The 27909-nt window shown below is 41.3% G+C and overlaps 1 protein-coding gene across 1 annotated transcript in view; it reads right to left on the reverse strand.

The window, feature by feature from the left end:
* Positions 1-27909, reverse strand: part of ARID4B (AT-rich interaction domain 4B) — a 194164-nt gene that overhangs the window by 125533 nt on the left and 40722 nt on the right. The window contains exon 2 of the mRNA XM_088472505.1: positions 12697-12751. Within this exon, the coding sequence (XP_088328631.1) occupies positions 12697-12751 (55 nt within the window). The remainder of the gene's footprint in view (positions 1-12696; positions 12752-27909) is intronic.

The following is a 27909-nucleotide window of genomic DNA, read 5'->3' on the forward strand; positions in this document are numbered from 1 at the left end:
AAATACTTCTATGTTGGCCAGATTAAATAACGACAGAGCATTTCAAGTTCAATACTCTTAATGAACTCTACTGACCTCAATACATTGCTCCCATCTTTCCACCATCTGCCATTTCTATGCTACTGTATGCCACCCAGCTGCATTTTACGCTCAGCTATTGTACATTGGGATTGAATAGGAATGATTGGTGGTGAGGGGACTTGGGTGGCCTAAGGGGAGAGGGAGGGAGGGGGAAAGTGCAGACTACTGTATTTTAAAAGTATAGAACCTGAAATTATCTATGAAAATCTTCCCAAGCGTCATACGGATGGCCCTGTAATGTGTACAATACAATGTCTCCTGTATAGCGGAAATGCCAGGTGGTGGGAAGTGGAGAGCAATGTATTGAGGCCGGCAGAGTTCCTTAAGAGTATTGAACTTGAATTGTTCTGTCTTTATTTAATGCTGGTCATGAGTCTTCTGGCCAAACAGATATGTATATTTATAAATGACAGGACTCACACACCAGGTTCTTCAGGGCTTCTACACAGGCATAATTGATCTTCCCTCCTGTATTGAAGATTTATAAAAAAAAAAGAAAAAATTTATATATATATATATATATATATATATATATATAATTTATAAAAAAAAATACAGATGTCTGAAATGACATTGGCCATTGCAGATCTCGAACCTGACGCCCACTCTGTAAGGCGCTCACCTTAACCACTCACCAGCCGTCTCAAGATCCACACCTGTCATGTATGTGATGCGACTTTACAGCAGGGAATGTGTACAATGTCAATAGTGGTTTATAGTCGAATGAAGCTGGATATCATATTATGGAGATGAGGAGTGTTTGGGTGTTTTATTCTGCCAATTGCTATACCCCTACTCCTACCAATGACAGACCACTAAATGGTATTTAAAGTGGTCAGGAATTATTATGAACCTTGATAAAGACCTTGACGGTCAAAACGCGTCAGTTTGGGTGTCTTTTAGTGTATGGACTGGTGACTTACAGCACACTGGACTTCAGCTCAGGTACAGGCTACCCTTTTTTTTTTTTTTTCGGACAGTTTAAAAGTGTATTAGAACTCCTGTCATCTTGTATGTTTGGATGCAGTGTCAGCTGCTTGTTGTTTTTTTTTTTTGTATGGAATATATTTTGCATTTTTAACAACCCTGGTGGATATCAACAAGTTGGGTTTTTTTACTTGTGAAGCTGCAATTTCTACAAAAGATACTTTTATAGGATTAGCACATACATATGTGAGTATGGTACACATGCTTAAAGAAAGCTGTACACATTTCAGAATATTGTCAGCATAGTGGAGTGGGGTACGCCCTTGTTTATCCATTCCATCTTGGTTGTGGGATCTAGGAGAATTGGTGATTTCACAGAGGGGACTTACCATATATATCGATTAATTGCACACTCCACTAGTGAGTTGTTTTGTGCGGGATATAAGAAGATTTCCCTCCCCTGTAGATCCATCTTTAGACGGAAGGTCTTACACATTGGTTCTTCTGTCTTCTTTATGTATCACACAGAGCGAAGAAAAGGCGAATTACCGCCGGGGCTTTGGAAATAATTATTGTGGACAGTCATATACAGCAACAAACACATTTTGGAAATTCCCGTACAAACTTCCACTACTAGAGACTCATATGTAAGATAAGCGCCCTACTCGATATTCCATTTGTAATTTTGTATTTCTTTGGTTGCTGCGGCCCTGCTGCATATTTGAGTGTTTGATCACGAATGCAGCAATGTTTATAACCCATGTTCTTCTCCTGTATTGTTTTGTACGGTCAGTTTCCTTTTTTTCCCCACTGCAGAACTCTTGTGACACCATAAAATATTGATTGGACACCTGTTTTTGCACCTAGTATGGGATGGGTGTAAGTAGCGATACTAATGATGAAGGCTACAGACTGAACAACAGTAGACAGTTCATGCATATGCATGATAACGGACAGATACTTGATTAAAGGTAGTAAGTCTGGCTGGACATTCCCCACATTCAGCAACTTTGCATTGACTCAAAATCAGGACCAAACTGCGCTGTATCTGCCGTTTTGCAAAACAAGTACTAGATGCTTATTTTTCTGGTTCAAAAATGAGACTTAGGAGATAAAGTGAACGGTGATAAAGATACCAGCCAATCAGCTCCTAACCGCCATGTCACAGCCTGTGTTTGAAAAATGGCAGTTAGGAGCTGATTGGCTGGTACCTTATCACCATTCACTTTATCTCCTAACACAGCTTAGTAAATAGACCTCATAATCTCCAGGACCATGTGTTTCTCCCCATATGACAAAACCAAGTGAACTTAATATCAATTGCACTTGTTTTTGGAGCATATTGGCATAAATAACTTTGTTTAGATATTTTAGGGCAATAGTAGGGGTAAAAAAAAAAAAACTAAAGCTGGATACAAACCTAAATGACACTTCAAAACTAGCGACAATCCACTGAGATTCAACAATATTTTGTGTCTGAGTACACACTGCACGACCCACATAGGACAACAATATATTATTACAGGTGTAATCTTCCCACATTGTATGTGCAGCACATCAGATGGAAAGATGATACCAGTTAATTCATCAACACTGACACTGTGATCCATCGGAGATTGCAAGATTGGTCAATATATCATATAGTGTGTACCCAGGTTTAGTCATGTGCAGTTAGTATATGAATGAACATATTGTCTTATGTTTACAGGCATATGTGTACCTTGCAACTACATACATTATGTATGATCTGTATCTATGCAACTGCACCGCTCCTATCCATATGCTTGGTTTCTGTGCAGAACCAATGGTGTTATGGTTAGCATTATTGCCTGACAGCACTGAGGTTCTGGGTTAAATTTCCACGAATGCCCTAAGTGTGTGGAGTTTGTAGTGTTCACGCCAGGGCTGGAGGGTGCGTGGCGTGAAAGCAGGAATGTGTGCATCCGAAAAGCAGGTATGACCACTCCATAAGGTAATGTCCTTAAGCTGCACCCCTTCTCATCATAGCAGGTGGTGTTCCCAGCTCTCCCTACAGAAAGATGCCATGTGCATGTGCACAGCATCTGTTCACCTGATGGTGACTGTTTCACCGTAACTTTTCCCAACCAAAGGACACTACGACACACGGGTAGCGACTGCATCTGGCCGGCTGTTTCAGCAGGGCACCGCCATAAGAGCAGGGTGCAGCACCCCGCTAAAACAGCCTAGGAGGAATGCCAAGTTGTATATCTCCCTGTGCTTGGGTGGGTTTCCTCCCACAGTCCAAAAATATACAAGTATGTTTTTTGGCTCGAAACCCTAGTGTGTATGTAGTAAGAAATGCAGATTGTAAGCTCCACTGGAACAGGAACTGATGTGAATGGCAAAATATTCATTGTAAAATGCTGCAGAATGTGTGCGCTATATAAGTAACTAATAAAAGCTAACAAATATTACTTAGTGCTGATTTTATTCTCAAATTTGTTTGCCCTTTCTTCCTCATCTATTGTTTATCATTTTGTATGGGAGACTTATACTAATTCTGTTGCATTTTAAAAGAGGTCAGTGACTCTAGATAAAGGTGCTCTCATTCCACCTCTGTGTAAACTGCCGTTACTGTGTATCTAATAGAAATAGAAAGGCTGTAATCTATTCTCATGCACAGTGCTATTCTGTAACATCTGGCACTATTAGCATTCAAGAGATACCCAGCACCTAATTTCCCTTGACTTAAAAACTCCCAGTGCTTCAAACCATTGACACCGTACACATGACACAGCGATGATAGCAGCACTTGAAATTAAAACAACTGCCACCTCTGGTAGAAAAAAATGATGACTCCAAAAGGCACCATTGGGGCAGATAGCTCACAAAAGACAGTGCCAGCCATTAAACCGCCAGTTAGGTTTTCTAGTTTTACAACTTATCTAAAATCATGCACAGAAACCAAACATATGGACAGGAGAGGTTCGTTGCATAGATGAAATTACAAGTTGAATAATATATACATTTAATTCCATTTTTGTAACATGGGTACGAATACAACCACTGTGTGAGTCTTCAAATAACAGACTCTGTTTGGACAACTAAAAGTTGTTTTATTGGGAAAATTAAAAGTTTATTTGTAGTATCAGAAAAAAAGGGAGTAAGTTAATGAAGTCTAATACCTGCTATCAATGCTGCCAGATTATTAAAAAACATGAAATTGTACTTCATGCAGTTCACATACTGTGCATGCATAGTTACAGATGAATGGCTTAAACATGCATGTGAGCTAATATATACTTGGATACTCAGTTTTTCTTCTATTATTAATATCAAGCAATTTGTTACAGTAAAGGTGCATACACACGTAACGATTTTGTAACAAACGATTCTCTGTCAGATTTTCCCTTGAAAAAGTGAAGGATTTTTTGAAGTGCAATGAACGAAAAATGTTCCTTCCCTTAATGAAAATTATGTTGAACAGTCTGAAATGAACTAAAAACAGGAACGCGCTTGAACAATTATCGTTCATCGTTATAAATCAGAAACTGAACAATTTTTTTGAACGATAACGACAAATCGTTCAAAAAATCGTTAAGTATGGATATCCTTAAGGTGCATACACACGTGAGTCCAGACTGTTAAATCACTTTTCGAGGTACTAACTGAAAACCTGGACTGTAATTGTGTGGGAACATCTGCCATACTGTATCTCTAAGATAACATTCTGTTATCTGCTTACTACTAGAAGTAGTAATTTCTTTGTAACACACTGCACAGGAACCAATAGATCAGAAGAAAAAACAAAAACAAAACTGTTTGGTCAGAATGTCCCTGGCCACAAGTCACTGGAATATATATATGAAATTGTGTTTTACATTGTATCAAAGTGAAATGCCTTTCATATAATCAACACTTCTAGATTGGTTTCCTATAGAGAGGTTGTCCCTTTGTCCTCTTGCACCCCTATATGTCATGTCACATTAGCGCTAGGATTTCAACAAGAGCTACTGGTCAATACACAACAACCAGGGATCCACTCATTGAATCACTTCTGTACAACATTCAATATACAGCATTGTGCATGGGAAGCTGGATGTGATTAAGTATATGAGAAATAAGTGTAAAGGGGCCCTATCCATTTAACGACATGAAAATCTGAACATCCAGCTTTCAGACTGTCATGTCACTGAGGTGCGGACACCGCACTGAAAGACGTTCACTGAACATCTTCAGTGCACGACCCCGACCTCCCTATCTATTAACATGTCGAACCTGACGACTTGTCAGGTTGACGGGCATGTTCGATAGTCGGGGTCGGCAAGGACACAGCCTGCACGCGCATAGCTGGTCCTTGCCGGCTATCCACTTGCAGACTTTCTGCACGTTACGACCAAATGCTCCTGGTTTTGGTCGCATCGTGCAGAAAGTCGGCAAATGGATAGGCCCCTTAAAGGGGCTTACCCATTAGCAGATGTATTTCTGAGCAATGAAAGACAAAAGATATCCCTTGAAAAATTCCGGTGGCTGTGCTGACCGATATCTGTCATGTACATGACAGATTTTGGAGAATGATGAACGATATCACATGACATCATTCAGGGAGTGGATTTTTTTTTTTCTCTCTGCAGCATTCTGTAACTGCCTCTAATATCTTTCGTCTTTTACCGCATATAAACTGCCAGATATTGCTAATATCGTACAGCTATATGCAATAATTGACCAACATGTTGGAGAAATGATGGATGCGATTTATCGGCCGCAGGAGTGCACATCTGTCATCGTTCAGGGCCTATCCATTAGATATAATGAACGATTGAAAGACACATCGTTCATTTTATCTGCTAATGGATGGGCCCCTAGGGCTGGCTGTATGATTTCCTAATTCAGTAAATGTTCCCTTGTAACAGCGAAAAATAAAAAAATTCTACTGTGCTACCAATAGAAAGTGTCATTTATTCCAGGAAAAAAAAAAAAAAAAGAACTCTAACTCAATTGGTTATACTATATAAATGTAAAACCTAGTGAGAGTGACAGATTAGACCAATCTTATCATGAAGCACATTCTCATGAAGGGTTACAGAGAAAATCAGCTTTTGGTAGATACAGTATGTGATCACTTTATCAGAAGCAATGTATGTGTGTGAAGTATCAAAGTAATGTTACACTGGACCAGTCATCTGCACACTGTGGAGCCGGTGATTTAATGGGTTCATGAGCATGGAAGCCAATCAATTTGTTAGCAATCAATGACTCATGAATATAACGGGCCCCGTAAATCAGGCAGTGCCTCAGCTTTGTTACAGATTCCCAGCAAACTGGAGGCTAGCCTACAAAATGGATGCCTTAACTCATACCTTCCAGCTTTGAGGCTATAAATCTTGACTGTGCAAGCATGGAGACAAGGGCTCACCAAGCCACCCCATAGCTCCTCTAACCTTGAATTACCATGTGACACCCATGATATTTGATTAGCACAATAAACCGTTCATGCCTCCCAACTTTCCAATCAGCGGGAGAAAAGGTGTAGGGATGACTAATCCACTTTAACAATGTTGTCTTCTCATTTATTACCATTTCCATACAATCAATTTCAACAATCTTCAGAATGAGGTAACTACATGTACTTTGTATATGGGTTAGAGCTTATATTCAAATAATAAACCTAGTATTGTTGTGATCATTGAAAAATATTTAATATTTAGACCACATCTTAATGTAAGATACATGTCTGGATGTGAATTTATTGTACAAATTCAATTGACCCCTCACTTGTGGCCACTTAGGTTTCTTTTTAATGTATTAAAAGTATGTATTTCTTCATGAAAACACACACTCAATACCATAATCATGCGTTTACCCGCACAATGAAACTCAGTATGCACGAGTACTGTAGATATTCAATATGTACCACAAATGTCATTTACTTTTGTGTTGCAGACACTTTGTGCAATAGCGCCATCTTATGGAAGCTCTATACTGTATGAGAAACATTGGCAATGGTCACATGAAATAAGACCAAATTTTACTTCATTGAAAACATATTAAGTGGAAAAAAAAAGTATAAACCACTATCAAAGTTTTATTAAACGAAATATATTCATACATATTGCTGTGCAGTATAAAGACGGAGTTATTTGAAATATATGTTTTTATAGCTGACAAATCTAGTGGTGATAACAAATCTACAATTTAAACCTCATCAATTCTACAAATACTTAGATTTCATTACAAATATGGAAAATCCATACAAGAATGTAATTTAATTTTCAATGGCAAGCCATAAAATAGAAACTTTTAAAAAAGGACACTAAACCCTAAATTTAAATATTTCAGGTATGAATTCAAAAACAATTTTAGTGTTATGGTGCATACACACGGTCAGATTTTTCTTCAGATCTGAACGATAACGATTTAAAAAATCGTTAAATCATTCATACCTGAAGGAAAATCTGACATATCTGAACGATGCGCATTCCCGATGGTTACATAACGATATCCGACATCTGATGTGTTTGCAGTCAGATTTGGACGATTCCATTCATTTTAATGCAGTCAAAAATGCACCATAACTCTTAAACATTATAGTGAGATACACAAGTTATTTCTACAGTCACTTTATTTTTATGTTCAGCATTTTTGTGCTCTTCTACTGCAGCATTTTTGTGTAAGAGCAAGTCATAGGGGCATATGCAATTGGGTGCGTGATTTTATCCTCAAATTTTGCACGCCTCGCACCCAATTTTAAATCACCGCGAGTATGCATACTCCTGACAGCCGTAGTAGTATATTTTTTTAAAATTTTTTTTTTTAAATGGTAGCAAAATTTTTTGCGCCCCAAAAAATGTCCAATCAGCCTGCTGCCCGGGATTACCGACTGCACAGCCCTGCTTCTTGCCGTCAATAAACAAAAAGTAAAATGTCACACACCCCTTTATATTACTGCCTGACTATCAGTGAAAACAATGCAGCAAATATGCTTATATATCTATAAGCCCAGACCACCAGGTTAAATACAGAATAGTAATAATCCCAGTTTTCTGCTTAGCTGATCAGCTTCCATCCCCCAATGCCTGCTGCGAGTTCTACAGACTTTAGCTGCTGTGGCTTTGTAGCAGCTTGCATTTAATCAAAAGAAATACCTGGGGGTGTGGATGCGTGGTCGGCCGCAGGGTCCTGCTAATTCAGGACACCTTTAATCATAGCCTCTGGCGTCCGTGGCCTGATAATCACCGCTGCGCGTCTACACGCGCAGCGGCGTCTACTCACTGCAGTCACCCATTCAAATGTCACCCACCGCACATGTATCGGCACCCTATTGCCTCCGGCCACTTGTTCCTTTAGTCTCGTCGATCCCCGGAAACTATTGCGTGTGGCCCAGCCTAATGATTTCACAGCTCTGAGTCTGCACATGCAGCGGTGTCCTGGAACCCAGCAAAGGACCTCTCTCATATAAAGGCAGCAGCATGTTGCTGCTTCTGTAACCCTTTCAGCCCTGAGGATTGAAGCAGTGTGGTGCTGAGCAGCCCATGGAGGTGTGAGACAAGCCGGCTCTACAGTATCTGAGTAATATCAAGCCCCGGCCAATCTGCTCAATAGCAGTGTTCCGGGAAGCAGTATATTGGCAACAAGATTTTATACTTTGTAACAAATCTTACCTTTTTGCCTGCGGCCCCCTCACGTGTGTCTCGGGCCTGGAGAGAGACCCAGGGATATGGTGGTTTGGTGGCTCTCTCAGGGGCAGTCTTTAGAGTGGATATAGGTTCACACAAACCTTCTGATCTATCTAACTCCCACTCTGTTAGTTCCTGGAGTCAGGCGACAAGCACTAAGCACCCACATGGAATACTTTAAAAGAAAAAAATAAAACTAAAAGCTAGGACCTCTCTAGCTAGTGCCGTACTCCAAAGGCACCTAAAACAAGAGCTTACGGTGGAAAGGGAGGGGTTATATAGGGGGTAGGAGCCAGTTTTCAATTAGCTAGTGTCCGACTCCACCCACCACTATACATACCCCAGATGTAAGGCATCCCCCTGATGAATGAAAAAGGAAAATCAATAGGGAAATTGTTTTTTGAAGGTGGCTGACTCAGCAGAAAATAACAGATGTCATTCCCTGCCCAGGTAACATCTAAGATGCAAATCCAGTGAGAATATTTGAGCAGTTGTAAAAGGAAACTCAAGACGACGACAATCACCGCCAAGAATGGCCTCATAGAAGAACTTTTCCAAATATGGCATAGGGATGAAGACATCAAAAAAAAAAAAAAAACAGCAGCCAAATCATATCAAATTATAATCAAAGGATATCATACAAAGTGCCATGTCCAATTAGCCACAAAAAAGCGAAAACTAAACAAGTTTTTGCACAATTTGTGTGTTTTGGTGCAATATTTATGCGTCTGGTCTATGTGCCCTCCCGTTTTTCACACTATCCTATTACGAGAGACGCAAAAATGCATTCGCACGAAAACAGTTAGTGGAGATACCAGCGAAAAGTACAGCAAGATTCGGGGAAATCTGTCTGTACCCCTTAAAAAGGCAAACTGACACAGAGAATCATTTTAGAAGTGTATTAGTGGCTCTAATATTTGGGGTTCTTAAATTGTGTTAAATGGCTGTTAAATGCTGATTTTTTTAAAAACATTGGAAAAATTATAAAAGCAAGTTTTTTTTTACCAAAATAAATGCTGTAGTAAAATTAGGGGTACATGAAAATGAGTGCAAGTATATTTGTGTCCTAAGAGTGCACTTTAAAATAAAATTTAAAAAATACACCTGGTGCAGCAACCTACAATTAAAACACACGTCCCATCCACAGAGCCCCCCAAAATATCAGACCCACTACCTTTAACCCATTTTCCAACACTTAATTTTCTCACCCCAAAAAGGACACGTCATTATTGGCCAAATTAAGCGAATTCAATTATTTTTGCCTAATTTGTCATTAGGTATGGTGTCCAAGAGGTTCTGAAACAAATCCCAACATTTTTATCCACAATAAAGGATTATTCACATTAACAGTTTGCAGTTTTTTGTCTATAGGGTTTTCGCACATGCGAAAACTCCAGAATAAGGATTGCACGATAAGCGTTTTTGAGCGAAAAGTTCGCACCTACAAATACTTATCGCCAAAATGCAGCTTTTCGCAGCCAACTGGATATGGCCCAAAGTATTAATAATTAATAGTTGTAAACAGTGTGTCGACAAAATAGTTTTAAAGAAAAAGGGACTTCCTTGTTTGAGTCTAATAATTTCTACACATCTGTAGTATGTACTGTAGTATCACACTTCAGAAAATTAGAATAAACTGATTAAGGACCCACTCCCTGAATTATCATGTTTATCCGTCGTCCTGGAGTACATTACAACTAAAGGAGTAGTGCTAATTTACCAAAGTGTCCATGGTGGTTGAGACTTCGTTATCGACTTCAAATCTATCCATGCCTTTGCAGAAAGCAGAGGTTATATTAAGAGTTTAGAATGATGCAAGATAAATGCTTCACCCAAACTAAATAGGGGAGGGGAGTGGGTCTGAGTCAAGCAAAATGGTGTTGAAAATTCACCAAATCTATTTTTTGGGCGGAGAGTCACAAAGTTCTGGCATAAGAGTTTGAGTTCCGTTTTGGCTTCAATATACCGTGGAGTGCCAATCCGCACAATTGGTTACTCTATGTTTCAAAGAATTTATGGTCTATGAATAAGAAATGGGAGGCCAAATACAACATGGAAAAAGTATAATATCGTGCAATGAAATGCAAAATGAGCCTAATAGTTTTGAAGTAAGCCATTACGGAGTTATTAGCTTGTAGTCTCCTAGTAAACAGACAAACCCTAAAGATTGTATTCCTTAATAGGGTCAATCCACAACGTGCATAGCCAATGTGCTTTGTTTGTACAGCTTTTTACCTTTTAGTTTAGAGGTTTGTATATAGAGGGGTCTATTTTAGGATAATTCTACCTATACTGAATAGATACTTTGAAAAGTTACCCATAGCCGCGCCCTCCCTACTGTGTCTTACTTGAATTGTGAAGGTTCTTCCCCAGGTCCTCTTCCTCTGCACTGTTGGGGTCGATGTTTTTAGTAGTTCCCCATTACAGAAGGGTCAAGTGTAAAAAGAGGCCATGGTTGGTCCCCTTTGTTGGTTCTGCTTTCTGATCTAGTTGTTGTGTTTCTTCAGGTTGATGATGCTCGAGGTGCCAGAATTATGCTAGCTAGCAGCACTAGGACATTGAATTATGAACAGAAACACTGACTAGAAACGCAGATGAGGGGGATTGCGGAGGGGGTAAGTATTCTGACAAGGGAGAGCAAAGTGGTGGGTAATTTGAAAATCTCTACCATAAAAAAAAAAAAAAAAAAAAAAAAGGTAGAAACAAGCTTACAACCTTCAGAGAACAAAGATTTATATATACACACCTATGTATACATACCTACACATTCCCATAAGTGCACCACGCACGGCTCTCTTAAAACACAACATTCATGGAAATCTAGTTTTCCAACGTTCCAATACCCTTTTTCGGGCATTTCATCAGGGAAAAATATACCTTAAGGAAAGGCAAATGGTTTTGTACCTTGTACACTGATGACAATGCCTGAATAAATGCATTGGAATGTTGGAAAACTACATTTCCATGATTGTTGTGTTTTAAGAGAGCCGCACTTATGATGTTTGTATATGGATGTTCATGTGAAGGATTGTAATAACATTGTCGAGTTAGAGCACAGAATGAGTCAAGAAAAACTATTTTTCAGTTCAAGTTACAAGGATGAGAGTCTCTCAACCACAACAGGTGGCCAACACAAATGAATAAACCACCACCATCGACCTACAAGATATAGAGGAGCACAAAAGTGTGTCAGATATTAGGAGCATCAATGCGCTACAGGCTCCACACGGTCACAGCGTACTGGAATTCTTAAAGAGGGATAATGACAGCACGCAGATAAGGTTTTTGTCATAGATATTGGTGCTTTCTGGTACTTTACTTCATCACTTGCTGTTCCATACACACATTTATTCATATTCTAACTATCCTCATAACAAGTGCTCAGCACTAGCCTATAGCCAGATTTCTTTTGATGCTCCGTATCAATACTTAAGATAAATATTTTCCTCTTCTAATATAAAATTCTGAAGCATTACACCATTGTGTGGTCCTCTAAGTATTCTAGGTCTGATCAACCAAAACTCTGCTGCCATGAATAGATCTAAAAAGGTTTGGAAAGGACAGTGCCGTCAAAAAAAAATAATAATAATAATTTGTGTGTAGTTTACATGTCTAAGTGAGAGATTTCTGTACCCATCTCGTGTTTTTTTATACAAATCTACCTGGAATTTATACAAACCGCCTGGAATTATTTCGTTGTTAGTTAAAACTGCCTTCACGCTATAGGGAACAGTTTAATGTTAGATTATATTACAGTGAGAGAGCAAAGGGAAGATGTATCAAGCCTTGGAGAGAGAACGTGGAGAAATTGCCCAAAGCAACCAATCAGCACAGACTTTTAAATGATGTTTAAGAGCGGATTGGTAGCCTTGGGCAACTAGTCAACTTAATCTCTGTGAGGCTATATACATTTCCCTGCCAGATAGGATTAAAGATAACACAACTCTAGTTTCTGCTACTATAAAAAGCTACAAAACAGGGTTGTATGTAAAAGTATTTTAAACCAACATACTACTTGAACACAACACAAAATAGAAAAACAAATACATACCTTCATAATTACCGCAAACTTAGAAATTGATTGTTGCGCGTTTCCAGTCTTAGACCTGTCAAAGAAAAAAAAAAAATTCAACATTCAAAAAAAAAAAAAGTGCAAATTAATGGTGGTACATAAAAGTTTTTAACTTTAAAATATGTATTTTAATGCAACCTCTGATCATGTGCCTTGTAAAGTTCTGCAAATAGATCCAGAATAGCAAAGATTTTGACTTTTTTTTTTAAACATAAAAGATATTAATAGTTATTTTGCCATTCAAGCTGTCTATTTTATGGTTTGCAGAAAAAAATGGGATTTTCGTACCTACCGGTAAATCCTTTTCTCTGATTCCACAAGGGACACTGGAGGTGCTTACGCTGGGGGTATAGAGGCGTGGATAACTGGAGCCGGCACTTTAATAATTTAGAAGTGTGAAGCTCCTCCCCCTCTATGCCCCATCAGCCCTCAGTTTAGAAAATGAAGACCGAGAGGAGATGGAGAACAAGCAGAGTAAATAGGGAGAGAACACACAATAATCAAAACATACAACATATGGAACAAACCGAACAGGCAGGCTAAGAGCGCAGAGGTGGGCGTCCAGTGTCCCCTGTGGAATCAGAGAAAAGGATTTACCGGTAGGTGCCAAAATCCCATTTTCTCTCTCATCCACTAGGGGACACTGGAGGTGCTTACGCTGGGGACGTCCCAAAGTTTTCCCCACGGGCGGGAGCGCTATGCGGGGCCTGCAGAACAAGACGGCCAAAACCGCGAACGTATCAAATTTGTAAAAACTTGACAAACGTGTGCACAGAAGACCAAGTGGCCGCACGGCACAACTGTGACGTGGAGGCTCCCCTTCCGGCCGCCCAGGACGCACCCACAGAACGTGTGGAATGAGCCGAAATGGACGAAGGAGGCCGGCGTTCGGCACCAACATAAGCTTGATGAATAGTCAGTCGAATCCAACGTGCCAAAGTCTGCTTAGACGCTGGCCAACCCCTCCGTAAGTCTGAGTCACTTTTTGTCCTCTATGATGCGGTTCGGATGAAAGCAGTCCTGTCAACATGGATGTGGTTAGAGCTCTCCGCATCTAAGGTAGAAGAACCACCAGAGTCCTCCTACAAAGGACGGTACCACAATAGGCTGATTAATATGAAAAGCCGACACTACCTTGGGAAGGAAGGCGGCTACCGTCCGGAGTTCCGCCCTATCAGCATGAAACACAAGGCAAGGTGGCTTATAGGACAGAGCACCCAATTCCGAAACTCTACGAGCCGAAGCGAGAGCCAAGAGAAGGACAGTCTTCCAAGACAATTACTTAATATCAACCTCTTCCAAAGGTTCAAACATGGACGACTGAAGAAACAAAAGCACTAAGTTCAAGTCCCAGGGAGCAATCGGAGGTACAAAAGGAGGCTGCACCCGCAAGACCCCCTGAAGAAACGTCTGCACCTCAGGAATGAGGGCCAATTTCTGTTGAAAGAAAATGGAAAGGGCAGAAACCTGCACCTTTAAAGTTCCAAGACGAAGGCCAGAATCCAGACCCGTCTGAAGAAAAGCAGAAACACGAGAATGACAGAGGCTGACTCGTGTTTTATCCTTTTTAGCAGTCGAGGAAGAAGTGGAATCGGAGGAAAGAGGTAAACCAAGTCGTAGTTCCATGGAACTGTCAGAGCGTCTACTGCCACTGCCTGCGGATCTCGAGTTCTTGACACGTATACCGGGAGCTGACAATTCAATCGTGACGCCATGAGGTCCACCTGAGAACATCCCCATCGACGTATCAGCGCGTTGAACACGTCTGGATGAAGCTTCCATTCCCCAGGGTGGATATCCTGTCGGCTTAGGTAATCTGCTTCCCAGTTGCCCACACCCGGGATGAATACCGCCGACAGGATTACTGACTGGCTCTCGGCCCAACTGAGAATCTGAGTTACTTCTCGCATGGCCATGCGACTCCGACTCCCGCCTTGGCGGTTGATGTGTGCGACGGCCGTCGCGTTGTCGGACTGAACTCTTACCGGACGAGTTCTTAGAAACTCTGTTGCTTCTATCAGAGCATTGTAGATCGCTCTGAGTTCCAACACATTTATGGGCCACTTTTGTTCTAGAGGGAACCATCGACCCTGTAAATGATAATCGAGGACTACAGCTCCCCATCCTCGAAGGCTGGCATCCGTTGTTACGATGATCCAGTCCCACACTCCGAATCTCCGGCCCGCAAGAAGATTGTTGGATTGTGTCCACCAGAGAAGGGCCACTCTGGTAGCGGGGCTCAGACGGATCTGGCGATGTAGGAGCAGATGAGACCCTGACCCCTGTGTTAGTAGGTCCAGCTGAAACACACTGGAGTGGAACCGTCGGAACTGTATTGCCTCGAAGGCTGCTACCATCTTCCCCAGGAGACGCAGACAAAGAAGGAGGGACACCCTCTTTGGTCTGAGGACCAGCTGAACTAACAACCGGATATCCCGGGCCTTGTCTACTGGAAGGAAGATCCTCTGTGATGCCGTATCGAAGATCATGCCCAGAAACAGGAGCTTCTGGGACGGATTGAGATTTGATTTCTTGAAGTTTATTATCCAACCGTGTTGGATTAGAGTCTGATATGTCAGTAAGGCATGACTTGTAAGAAGGGATACCGACTGCGCCTTGAGTAACAGGTCGTCCAAATAAGGGATTATGTTCACTTCCGATGACCGAAGGAGAGCAATCATGACTGACACGAGTTTGGTGAAGATGCGGGGAGCCGAGGATAACCCGAACGGCAATGCCCGAAACTGATAAAGATCCTTCAATATGGCGAAACGCAGAAAGGCTTGGTGTGGTTCCCAAATGGGAACGTGGAGATAAGCATCCTTGATATCCATAGATAATAGGAACTCTCCTGGTTCCAAGCTCGCAATAACAAACTGCAGAGACTCCATTTTGAACCGATACATCTTCAGATACAGGTTCAATGACTTGAGGTTCAAGATGGGACTGACCGATCCATCCGGTTTGGGTACTACAAAACAGGTTAGAGTAAAACCCCATACCTCGTTGATGTTCTGGAACTGGGACTAGCACAGATGATACTACTAGAGACTGGATAGCCTCCTGTAGAACCCTGGCCTTGTCTGCAGGTATTGGCAGACTTGTAGTGAAGAACCGAGGTGGAGGGGGGACCTCGAACTCTATTCGGTACCCCAGGGAAATTAGTCTGCGGATCCACGGCTCTGGAGATGTCTGGTTGCAAACTTGTTGAAATCGTTGCAGGCAGCCTCCCACTGTAGGTGGTCCCAGGTGGGACGGAAGTCCATCATGCCACCTGTTTTTCAGCTGGCTTAGGCTCCTGTCTACGTGCAACCGAGTGTGGGCGACCTCTACCTCCGCCGCCTCCTGCTTGGGAGGGAGCACCTCTGGCTCTACCACGAAAGGAATGTGGCACACGAAAGGAATGAAAGGAAGGTCCAGTCTGGGAGCCGCTGCAGTTGACGGGAGGAAGGAAGACTTACCCCCCGTGGTCTGGGATATCCATTTGTCCAATTCCGGGCCAAACAGCATGTCGCCATTGAATGGTAAACCCTCCACCGCACGCTTGGATTCTGCGTCCGCATGCCAGGCGCGCAACCAGAGGGCTCTGCGGCCCGAAATAGCAGAAGCAGATATGCGAGCACTAATCTGACTGATATCTTTTGACGCTTCTCCCAGGAAAACTGCAGACTCGCGGATGTGTTCAGCTAGTAGGCGTAACTTTGCTCTAGAAGTACCCGAGTCCAAACCTGTAATCAACTGGTCAGCCCAGCAAACCACCGCTTTGTTAACACAAGCAGTAACAAGGGTGGGCATAAGTAGAGCACTCGCTGCAGTATAAATAGATCTTAGCGTTGTCTCCAATTTACGACCTGAAGGATCTTTTAGTACTGTAGCTCCCGGTACTGGGAGTGCTGTTTTTTTTAGAAAAAAAAGGGAGACTGACGCATCTACTGGTGGGGGGGGGGGGGGGGGGGGCGCGTTTCCCACTTCTCCATCATGGATGATGGAAAATGGTAGCTAGAAGGAAACCGGCGCGGAATTAAGCACAGCCTCTGGAATGGAATGGGGAGCCAATTCAGTTCTGCTGCACTCTTCCTGTATAAGGGAGAGATGCAGGCATTTTAGAGTTAATGGCAGCCACGCTGTTTTTTTTTTTTTTTTTACAGGCGCTTGCCGCATATAGAGTCCGCGCTAATTAGGCCCCGCCCCCTTCTTCATGCCCTAAGGGCTCAATTATGGCTGCTATGTCCATCCCCCCCTCCCCTCCGCGCTACCCGCGTGTTCAATGGGGAGAGGGGAGAAACAAGCAGCCGCGTGTAGCGCTGTGTTTTCCCTAACACAGCGCAGGGCAGCGCTGACAGCGGGACCCTGTAGCGCTGTCTAACAGCGCTATGCACACACTAACACAGCGCAGCATGCTGTGTCAGCGCCGGGCAGCGGGGGCAGGAGCCGGGGGATGCGCAGCTCGTTACTCACTGCGTGTCCCCGGAGAGGCTTCTCTCGGCAGGTCAGCAGAGTCTTCTCTTCTTGTTGTGAAGACCTGCTGTGGCGATAAGGAGCTGTCAGGAGCTCTTGTAATGAGCCCTGTGCACTCCTTCCTGGTGTTTGCTAAAACACCAGGGCGCCAGGTACCCGGACCCCACCTTTTAGATAGGTGGCGAAGGGTACCTATAGGAATGTAAAAGATGTTTTAAAATAAAATAAAATTAAATAAATGTATTGCTGGAGCACAGCAGGTTGTGACCAGCTCCGTAGGCACATTTTCTAAACTGAGGGCTGATGGGGCATAGAGGGGGAGGAGCTTCACACTTCTAAATTATTAAAGTGCCGGCTCCAGTTATCCACGCCTCTATACTCCCAGCGTAAGCACCTCCAGTGTCCCCTAGTGGATGAAAGAGAAACTCTAAAACTAGTATGCAGGCAAACCAAATACATGTCCTCACAATCCAACCATGTTCAACATCAAAAGCTTGAACAATACCAAGCAAATAGCTTTCGCCTATGAGGACAGGTACGTGTTAGAAGCACATAAACATGAAAAATATTAACCATACAGCCAAGGACAGGTACATACTGCTTGAGACAGTCTCTAACAAAAAAACAAACAAGTAGCTCCATTGGTAAAAAAAAAAAAAAATCACCATTTGGCTTACTGATGTGCACAAATATTTGTACCAAAGCAATAAAATGTATAGGAGGGAATATCGCACTCAATAGCTTTTATCTGCAGCTCTAAATAAACCCAAAGATAGAAGTCCACCATATATCTTCACATATACAATTAAACCAGAAAAGGGTTTAACAGTGCGCAACAGGTATTTCAGTGCATTTTCTTTTCACCATGAAATCTTGATCACCACACATTCACGTTGGATATGTAAAAAAAAAAAAAAAAAACATTAAAAACACACTTTATAGTGTAATATCCATGGATTCAATGTTAATACGGTGTGCTTCCTGAAATTATTTCAAGTGCTCTTAATACAGAAGTTCAAGCATTAGAAACTCAGGCATCCAGCCAATGATCGAGTGCATACCAGCGTTTAGGAACGCTGTATACATGTACATTTAAGCAAAGGTCATCTCTTCCTAGAAGAGCTGTTCTTTGCAGTGTGGGGATTTCTGGGTTTATGACCAGAGAGTCCCTCTGCGCATGCATAGCCTTCAGCCAGCGCATGTGCGAGATGCGGGGGACCCTGGGAGGAATCCCAATAGATTGATAGGATATGTATATATCACACTGGTGATGGAGGATGGCTAAAATGTCAAGAAATTTATATTTTTCTGGACTAAAGTATGTTTTATTCACAAGATGACAGAAGAGTGCCTTCCTTACAAATACAGAGTATCATTTTTAAGCTGTGATTTTTTAAAAACACATTACCTCTAATTTCCATAACTCAATTAGGTCATTTTTCTTTGACAATATAGGAATACTATTTGGCATTCTTTTGGAGTAACTAGAATTAGCCCAGGTATCTGGGCATGACAAAATCAGGGAGGCGTGGCCACGTCTTCTCCCGCCCAAAATAATTTGCGTTTTGAAGGGGGGCAGATTTGTCCCCCTCAGCCAGGGGACAGATCCAAGGGGAGACAATCAGTGTAATCGGCCCCCTTCCACTTACAAGGAGACAGATTAGACTGCATTTGCCCAGCAAAAGCAGTCTCCCTTAACCCTCCACAGTCCAGCACACTGGGGAGAGACTGCTGCCGCCCAAGTTAGTACTAGCTTCCCCTTCCTCTCAGACCCCTTTCTGCAGATTAACAATAGTGATTAGAGGGTGCAGTTATAACCTGGATAAGAGTAGTGTTTCAATTAATTGAATATTAAAGTTTATTTTACACCATTTCAAAAGAACGAGACTACAGTCCCACACAAAATGTGTGCTTTATTACTAGACATCCACAGCTCACTGGTATGGAGCTGTGGCTGTCCAAGCCAGTAGACAGAATATTGCTTCATTGCTGCCGCATACTGAATACCTTCTAATTTTGAAAGTCTTCAAGACTGATGGTATCAATGCTTTCTTTGGGAATAGATGATCCTCACCCAACTATGCTATCCTGAGGGCACTAACACTTTGTAAAGAGAAAAGAGGTTTAAACTGTAAACAAAATCATGTACAAGCAAAGCAAAAATATACCAGTTTATTATTGATAATTTATGGATGTAAATTGTTATAATATACTAGTTTATTGGACCCAGCATATGCTGAGTCAATCTCAACCCGTCCACACCACCCCGCACTATCCACCTCTCTGGTCAGCTCTACCACCCGCTCTACTGTTATTAGTCACCGACTCCATCACTGCTTCATCCCATCACTATCCACCTCTCTGATCAGCCCTGTCAACCGCTCTACTGTTCCCCATCACAGATTTCTATAGCGAGACTGATGGTTGAGTCTACAACTACCTCAGATTTTCACACAAATTAGACAAAAAAAAAAAAATATTAGACCTTTTATATTTTTTGAGGAAAATGATCAGGTATTTTCAATCTATGGGATGACAATCAGGTGTGAGTGGACAATCTGTCTTTTTAAAAGAACAGGGATCAAAGGCTGATGTTCACAACACGTTTGTGGAAGTGTATCATGCCACGAACAATGGAGATTTCTGACGACCTCAGAAGAAGAGCTGTTGATGCTCATCATGCTAGAAAAGGTTACAAAGCCATCTCTAAAGAGTTTGGACTCCACCAATCAACAGTCAGGCAGATTATGTACAAATGGAGGAAATTCCAGACCATTATTTCCCTCCCCAGGAGTGGTCGACTAACAAAGATCATGCCAAGAGCAAGGCATCTCATAGTTTGCAAGGTCACAAAAGGAACCCAAGGTAACCTCTAAGCAACTGAAGGCCTTTCTCACATTAGCTAATGTTAATGTTCATGAGTCCACCATCAGGAGACACTGATCAACAATGGTGCGAATGACAGGAATGCCAGGAGAAAGCCACTGCTCTCCAAAAAGAACATTGCTGCCCATCTGCAGTTTGCTAAAGATCACCTGGACAAGCCAGAAGACCATTGGAACAATGTTTTGTGGACAGATAAAGTCCAAAATAGAGCCTTTTGGTTTAAATGAGAAGAGTTATGTTTGGAGAAAGGACAACACTGCATTCCAGTATAAAAACTTCAAAATCTGTGAAACACTGTAGTGGTGGTATCATGGTTTGGGCCTGTTTGGCTGCATCTGGCCCAAGACGACTTGCCATCATTGATGGCACAATGAAGTCTGAATTATACAAGAACATTCTAGAAGGAAAACGTCAGGATATCTGTCCATGAAAAGCATCTCAAGAGAACGTGGGTCATGCAGCAAGACAACAACCTAGTCATTCGACCAATGAATGGCTTAAGAAGAATAAATGTAAAGTTTTGGAATGGACAAGTCAAAGTCCTGACCTTAATCCAATCGAAATGTTGTGGAAGGACCTAAAGCGAGCAGTTCATGGGAGGAAACTCACCAACAGAACAGAGTTGAAGTAGTTTTCTACGGAGGAAAGGGGTATAAATTCCTCCAAGCCGATGTTCAGGACTAAATCAATAATTACCGGAGATGTTTAGAAGCAGTTATTGCTGCACAAGGGTGTCATACCAGATACTGAAAGCAAAGGTTGACATACTTTTGCCACTCACAGATATGTGATATTGGATAATTTTCCTCAATAAAAAAATGAGCACATTTTTCTCTCTATTGTTTGATTTGGTTCTCTTGATCTACTTTTAGGACTTGTGTGAATATCTGAAGTAGTTTTAGACTAAATGTCAGCAGAAATATAGAAAACTTTGAAGGGCTCACAAACTTTCAAGCACCACTGTAGGTCATCTCTAAGGAACCTTTTGTAAACAAACCTTGGTTTCTAACCTATCTTCATAATAAAACCCTTCAATTCCCTTTTTATTAAGGCCATCATTTTGTGACCTCTATGTCCTCCTTACAGGGAGGTTCTCAAAACTTTACCCCATATGACAGATGTAATCTATCTACTGTATCTATCTCCTACATTAGTAATACCACTTTTGTTCAAATATTTTACATTTATTTTTATTTTTCTTTGCAGCTGCTGGCCTTTCTAGTTTTCACGTTTCCTTTTACAATTTCCTCAGTTGTACTACTTTTAAGATGTCACAAATATCACTACAGCAACACCAACAAGCAATTTCAAACTTCCCTCCTAATAAAAATGGTCATGATCGGACCGTCAGAATATACTGACATTTACCTTCTTTGGTTTTCCACAATATATTGCACTATAGCATGCCACAAAATTCCTTCAAATGACCAAATACCAAACAATATATAAGCCCAAGTCAGTCAGTTTCTATGCTGTTTTTTCTGTGAGTTACCGTAACACCTATCCGGTGACTCTTTGTAATACATTATGGTGATGGAGAAAATCTTAGGACTGACAAAAGGGGCATGTTAGTACATTCACATTAGTTCCTGTCCCATTGTGGCTTACAGTCTTCATTCTGCACAAAACAAATATACACACAAATTATTGTTATCAGCGAACTGACAGGCAGCCACACGAAAAAAGCAGTCGCTTCAGTACAGAATACTGCTATAATTACTTTAATACAGCAGCTTACTGTTACGTATTGGAGTTTTATTTGCACACCTAACAAAGTACCATTGGCGTTACACTGTAAGAAGGTTATGCTCCAACATCAATTTGCAGAGAGCATTTCCATTACCCAAGACCCTGCAAACCACTTAGACATAAGCTGCCCCTACACTACTTACAATTTCAGAACGATGTGCAATAGATAAAATACACCTCCTAAGCTACTTATTTGACAGACTTCTCTCCCTAAGGAGCATATTTATTAAATATCACAAATTCTCAATATTGTAGCGATAAGAGATGAAGCATACTAAATATAAATGCTGATGTCTCCCCCTATACAGAGCCTGCCATGTCTATCCCACACTACCTAGGGTCCATCTGAAATCAGCGGATACGCTGACGTCTGAATAGTCTGCAATTCTATCTACATGCCCACAGGGAATATATGCTAAGTCCGAACGTCCCCATTGACACTGACATCCATTTAGCTGCAAGTGGAGATCTATCCGACTCCGGCACTACTCTGAATAGCCCCATAGATTCACTCAGATGCGTATGTCTGCCTCGGGCCCATGGGCAGTGCGATAAATTGCAGATGTGGCCGCTAAGAATGTGGAATACATATGAATTACCACCGGACACAAGTCCGGCGGATCAGATCCCGACAGCGGCAGGCCGACACGGCTGAAAATCCCGGTAAGTATCAACTAATCTAACCCCCATAACACTCCTTAGGGGTGCCTAACCCTAACCTTCCCCCCAGTGCCTAAACCTAACCCCCCCCCCCCTTCCCCACCGCCTAACCCTTAGTCCCCCACGGGGGTGACTAGCCCTAACCCTCACTCCCCCTAGCCTAACCCTAACCTCCCGGGGGGATAGCTAATCCTAAATCCCCCCTGGGAGCCCTAAACCTAACCCTCCCCCCGTCACCAGCGGCTGTCCGCAGTAGCGCCCAGCAATCCCGGCGTCGGTAAAATGACAGGTGTCTACAATTAGACGCCTGTCTTTAACCCTCACCGGGATAAAGCAGTCGGGAAGCCGGCTGTCGGGCTTACGTCCGCCGGCTTCCCGATTGCATACCATGCATGTACAAATGCAGAGTAAGATTTAAGCACCATAAACTGATGTTAATCATAAAGAACAATTTTATCTTGCAGCTATTAGAGGGCCATTGTACTCAGTTATTCCTACTGATATCTTGTTTAGAAAAAATAAAACAACATGAGGAGAAAGAAAATGGGAGGTAAAGATGCTTTATATATAACAATGAGATAAAAGCAACTAACACTGAACACTGAAAATAGGATTGAGAGTATTTGGGTAACTATAGCAACTGGTCAGAGTGACAGAGGGTAAAAGGAAAAATGTACAGACTATCAGAATAAGATGTGGAATTTGGCAGATTATTCATTGAGGAAATCAATGAAATGTGAATTAAAGGTTAGGTAATAATTAGGGAACATTTCAACGTGTCCGACATGCACAAGAATATACCAATTGTAAATGATCCAGAAGTACTGACAATCTAGACTGCTTCCATGGGGCATCACACAAACAATTAGGAAACAAAAAAACAAGAAAGCAATTGCAGATTACCTTCTCCCAAATGAAGATGTAGTATCACGTGTGTCTGTAGGAGAGGACATGGGGTCTAGAGACAGTCACTGTGGTTTAATATACAGGTAGAGCAACCCTTAACAAAGCAACGACTTTAGATTAAGGAATTGTTGAATTTCTTGAAATGCAATATTACCATATATGAGAATCTGACAAATGCGGGAGGAACATCACTAAGCATTATTAACTGCGACAAAGCTTTATGCTGGTCATTTAAAGCCAAAACAGTTCTGGAAGCAGCACAGTTGTTTTAAGTGGTAAGAAACCTGCATACAAGAAAGACCTAATGGGCCTGATTCTGAGCCATACATAATTCAAATGCCAAAGTTCACCTAGATGAGCGAGTGATTGCAACTGCGCACAATTGAAGAGTCCTGAAACCCCTATGGCACAGGTGGTGCACAGAGTGTACACACAATGGAGCTGTTGCTACAGAGACAGATGGTAGCAGAAAGGTGGCGGAAAAGTGTTATGGGAGTGACACGGGCAGGGAAATACAAGCGGCTGCATTCACCGACGCAAGTATAGGAGGCCATGGTCAGATGGAGAAATTGCACATGTTATAGGTCTGAAGCAAGTTTCAAAAGTGCAACAGATGGCAGCGTAGAAGGACGCACCAATTGGTATTACAGCGTGCATGAGCGATAAGAGTGGGTGTCTCAGTCCTTGTACATTCAGCTGCATGGATGTACACGAGGGAAGGAGTTTTTATGCCATTTGCATAGTCGCAGATAGATGACCTCTTCTACAAATTGCTGTGGTTGCTTTTTACATGTGATTCAGAATCGAACACATAGGGGGGAATTCAATTCAGTGCGATGTTGAATAGCCGTGGGAGGGAGCTCCCGAAGCTATTCAATACAGCGTGCTGTTTGGGCGGCCAAAGGATTTCTTCTCGCACCCCCCTGGGGATGCGAGGAGTAATCTGACAAAAGTGCTGGGCACGCAGCTGTTTTACTGCTTAGTGTGGTGCTAACAGGCACGCGCCTGGCATTTTAGTCAGAGAATGCCGGTCACCGCGCCTCAACACCCTTGTTAAGTCGCGAGAACCGGCATTCTCCGATATAACAGCGCACTGAATTGAATAGCTCCGGGAGCTCCCCCCAGCGTTATTCAATTCGCGTTAAATTGAATTTCCCCTGAGGAAGAGAAAATTGAAACATAGAAAGCTCTTAATAAGTCTAAAAACACAATGAAACATCCTAAATCAGAAACGGAAGTGAAACATGCAGGAACCAATACAAAATAAAATGTAAAAATCGGGATGGCAAAATGTTCATATTAAAAATAAATTGTGCAGTATACTGTACATTACAGTTCCTACCCCAACTCTTACTTCCAATCAGCACAAAGAGTAAATACACTTATTCATATGCAATGGCGATCACCCTAAAATCAAATGGTCAAATATAATGATCTAAGAACATTAGGGTGCCAGATTTAAAAATATCTAATACAGTGGTCTATAAACTTCAAGTGTTTTTTGTTTTGTATAAATATTTTTCATAGATCGAGATCGTAAAACACAAGTTGAACTCCGTATGTTCTGACATAATTGAGATTCAGAACTCCCAAAAGTTTTGAGTTTTATTTAACAATTCCCTTGCATTGTTTATTTGCTGGAATGTGTCAACAGAGACTTTAAACCACACACTATGGCACGGTCCATAGATCCAGCCTATAAAACGGCCCATAGATTGCATGACAGTGTAACCAACACAGAAGAGGGGAGAAGTGACTGCACAATAATCAAAGCACTTCCATACACAGGAGGCGATCTCCACAGCATAAAGTTGGCTAAATGATGGTCGGGTGAATCGGACAGGTTTGATAAAAAAAAAATCAAAAAAAAAAAAATCATCCACACAGTATTACAGCTGTTTTTACGCTGTGAGCGATTACTGATTAGGTCTACAGACTGAACGACAATCGCTCAAACCAGTCATTTGGTCGGATGGTTTGAAAGATTATTGTGCAGCGTATTGCCACCTTTAGGGAACATTCAGACTCCTTAATTAACTACTACTATAAACTACGTTAAAGAAACCATTTATGAGTCCCAGTCAGGGACATATACCACCATGTGACAAATATCGGATTAGCCAGACTTTATAAATTACCTGTACTATCACACCCTAGGTTGGTGACCAAAAAACAATCTTTCTAGATAATGTACAAGAGGATTTGTTCTTTAAGTAAATACGTTTCAAGTTATACTTAAGTGGAACAAATTGTTGCAACTTTCTCTTAAACTAAACCCGGCTTTAAATGAGCATATTATTAAGAAAACATTGGATTATACTCAACGATAATTGTTTCTTCGAGATACTCCATGGCAGCCTCACCTTGGGAAATAGAACCTGAATTTTTTTCAGGTATCACCCCCCCTGCTATATATATATATTCCAGACCCTCCTCCTCGTCTTTCTAAGAGTCTAATTATAATCAATTCCAGAAAAGAAAAAAAAACACACCACTCCAGGGAGGTTATCTATAGGCTGCCATGTAGCATCTAGAAAAAAAGAACAAAAAAAACCCAATTAATTAATTATCGGTGAGTATAATCCGATGTTGTCTTCTTCTATCCTCCATGGCAGCCTCACCTCGGGACATACCAAAGCTCATATATACAGAGAAAACCAATAATAATAAGACTGTTTATTTGAGTGTCTCTCTTAGGACTTTATCTACAAAATGTGTGTACAGAAGACCATGTTGCTGCTTTACAGGTCTCTTATCGATGTTTCTGCCTTCTTTGCCCAAGTAGTAACCAGCGCCCTTGTCGAGTGTGCTCCGATGATGCCAGGTGCCTTGAGACCTTTTTCATAGGCAAAGATAATAACTTCTATTATCCATCTTGCAATGGTCTGTTTTGTGGGACTATGGCCCTGTCTACTTCCGCATGGTAAGACAAGCACTTTGCCTTTCTGAATTCACCCACTCCATTAAGGTAGACAGTAATACCTCTAACCAGATTCAGTGTATGTAGCTCTCTCTTTGTTATCCTTTGGCTGGGCAAAAAAGGCTGGTAATACAATATCTTGATTGAGATGTAAGGACAAGACTACCTTTGGTACAAATTTTGGATTTGTCCTTAATAAAACTCTGTCTGGCCTAATATTAAAGGTATGGTTCTACTGGCTACAAGGCCTGTAGTTCGCTTATTCTCCTTGCTGATGTTATTGCAAACAGGAAGATCACTTTCCAGGTTAGATGCTTTAAGGAAACTTCTTCTAGAGGTTCATCATTAAAGTCTTCAGGACTAAATTTAGATCCCATGGGGCTATGAAAGATTGCTTAGAAGAATCTCTTCACCAACTCCTCTTCTGCTAATATCCTATCCAGAAGTACACAGAGCGGATATTTGTACTTTAATTGTTGACGCTGCCAAATCCTTTATAGTGGAACTGTAATATTCGAGGTATGTATGTTGTCATGATCTCAGCTTCACTTCCTACAAAAGGAGACAAAGGTTTTCCAATCCTGTAATAAATCTGTGAAAAATTATCCTTTCTTGCTTGTAATAAAATCTGCATCACTTGCTTTGAAAGCCCTTTTTTCTTTAACATTTCCAGCTCAACCTTCAGGCCGCAAATTTGAGGCCTGTTGGATTCTGGTGCAATAATGGACTGTCAGTATGTCCGGTCTTGCTGGTATCATCCATGGTTCCTCCACCCCCATTCCTAGTGCTGTTGAAAACCACGCTCATCTGGGCCAATAGGGTAGAATTGCTATAATCTCTACTTGTTCCTTTTTGATCTTCTTCAATATGAGATACAGTATATCAATGGTAGAGATGGGAAAACAGATCCTAGATGAAAATTCCATTGCTAAGACAAAGAATCTATCCCCTTTGTCCCTGGTACAAGGTGTCTTGAAAATAATTGAGGAAGTTGTGTTTAATTCAACTGCCATTAGATCTCCAGACGTCCAAATCTTTTCACAACTGCTTGGAATATCTCTGCATTCAATTCCCATTCTCCTGGGAGAATCTGTTTCCTGCTCAGAAAGTCTGCTACAAAGTTTTTCTCGCCAGACACAGAGTGCTGAAAGATAAAGAAGGTTCTTGCTTCTGTCACCCCCTTGACGATAGATAAATAGATATATCCATCTCTCTATCTATTGTCCGAAAAATATCCTTTAATGACTCAGATGATCTTGAAAGTAATACAGTGCCTTGCAATAGTATTCACTCTCCTTGGATTTTTACCTTCTTTGTTACATTACAACCTGTATTATTTTTTTTATCTGAATTTTATGTGATGGATCTGCACAAAATAGTCTAATTTGGTGAAGTGAAATTAGAAAAAAAAAAATTGTATATGTGTGTATGTGTGTATGCGTATATATATATATATATATATATATATATATATATATATATATACACATATACATACACATATATATATATACATACATACATGTATATATGTATATATATATATATATATATATATATATATATACACATATACACACACACACACACACACACACATATATATATATACA

This window comes from Taudactylus pleione, unplaced genomic scaffold, assembly GCF_031769625.1.
Source record: "Taudactylus pleione unplaced genomic scaffold, aTauple2 ptg000125l, whole genome shotgun sequence".
Taxonomy (NCBI): domain Eukaryota; kingdom Metazoa; phylum Chordata; class Amphibia; order Anura; family Myobatrachidae; genus Taudactylus; species Taudactylus pleione.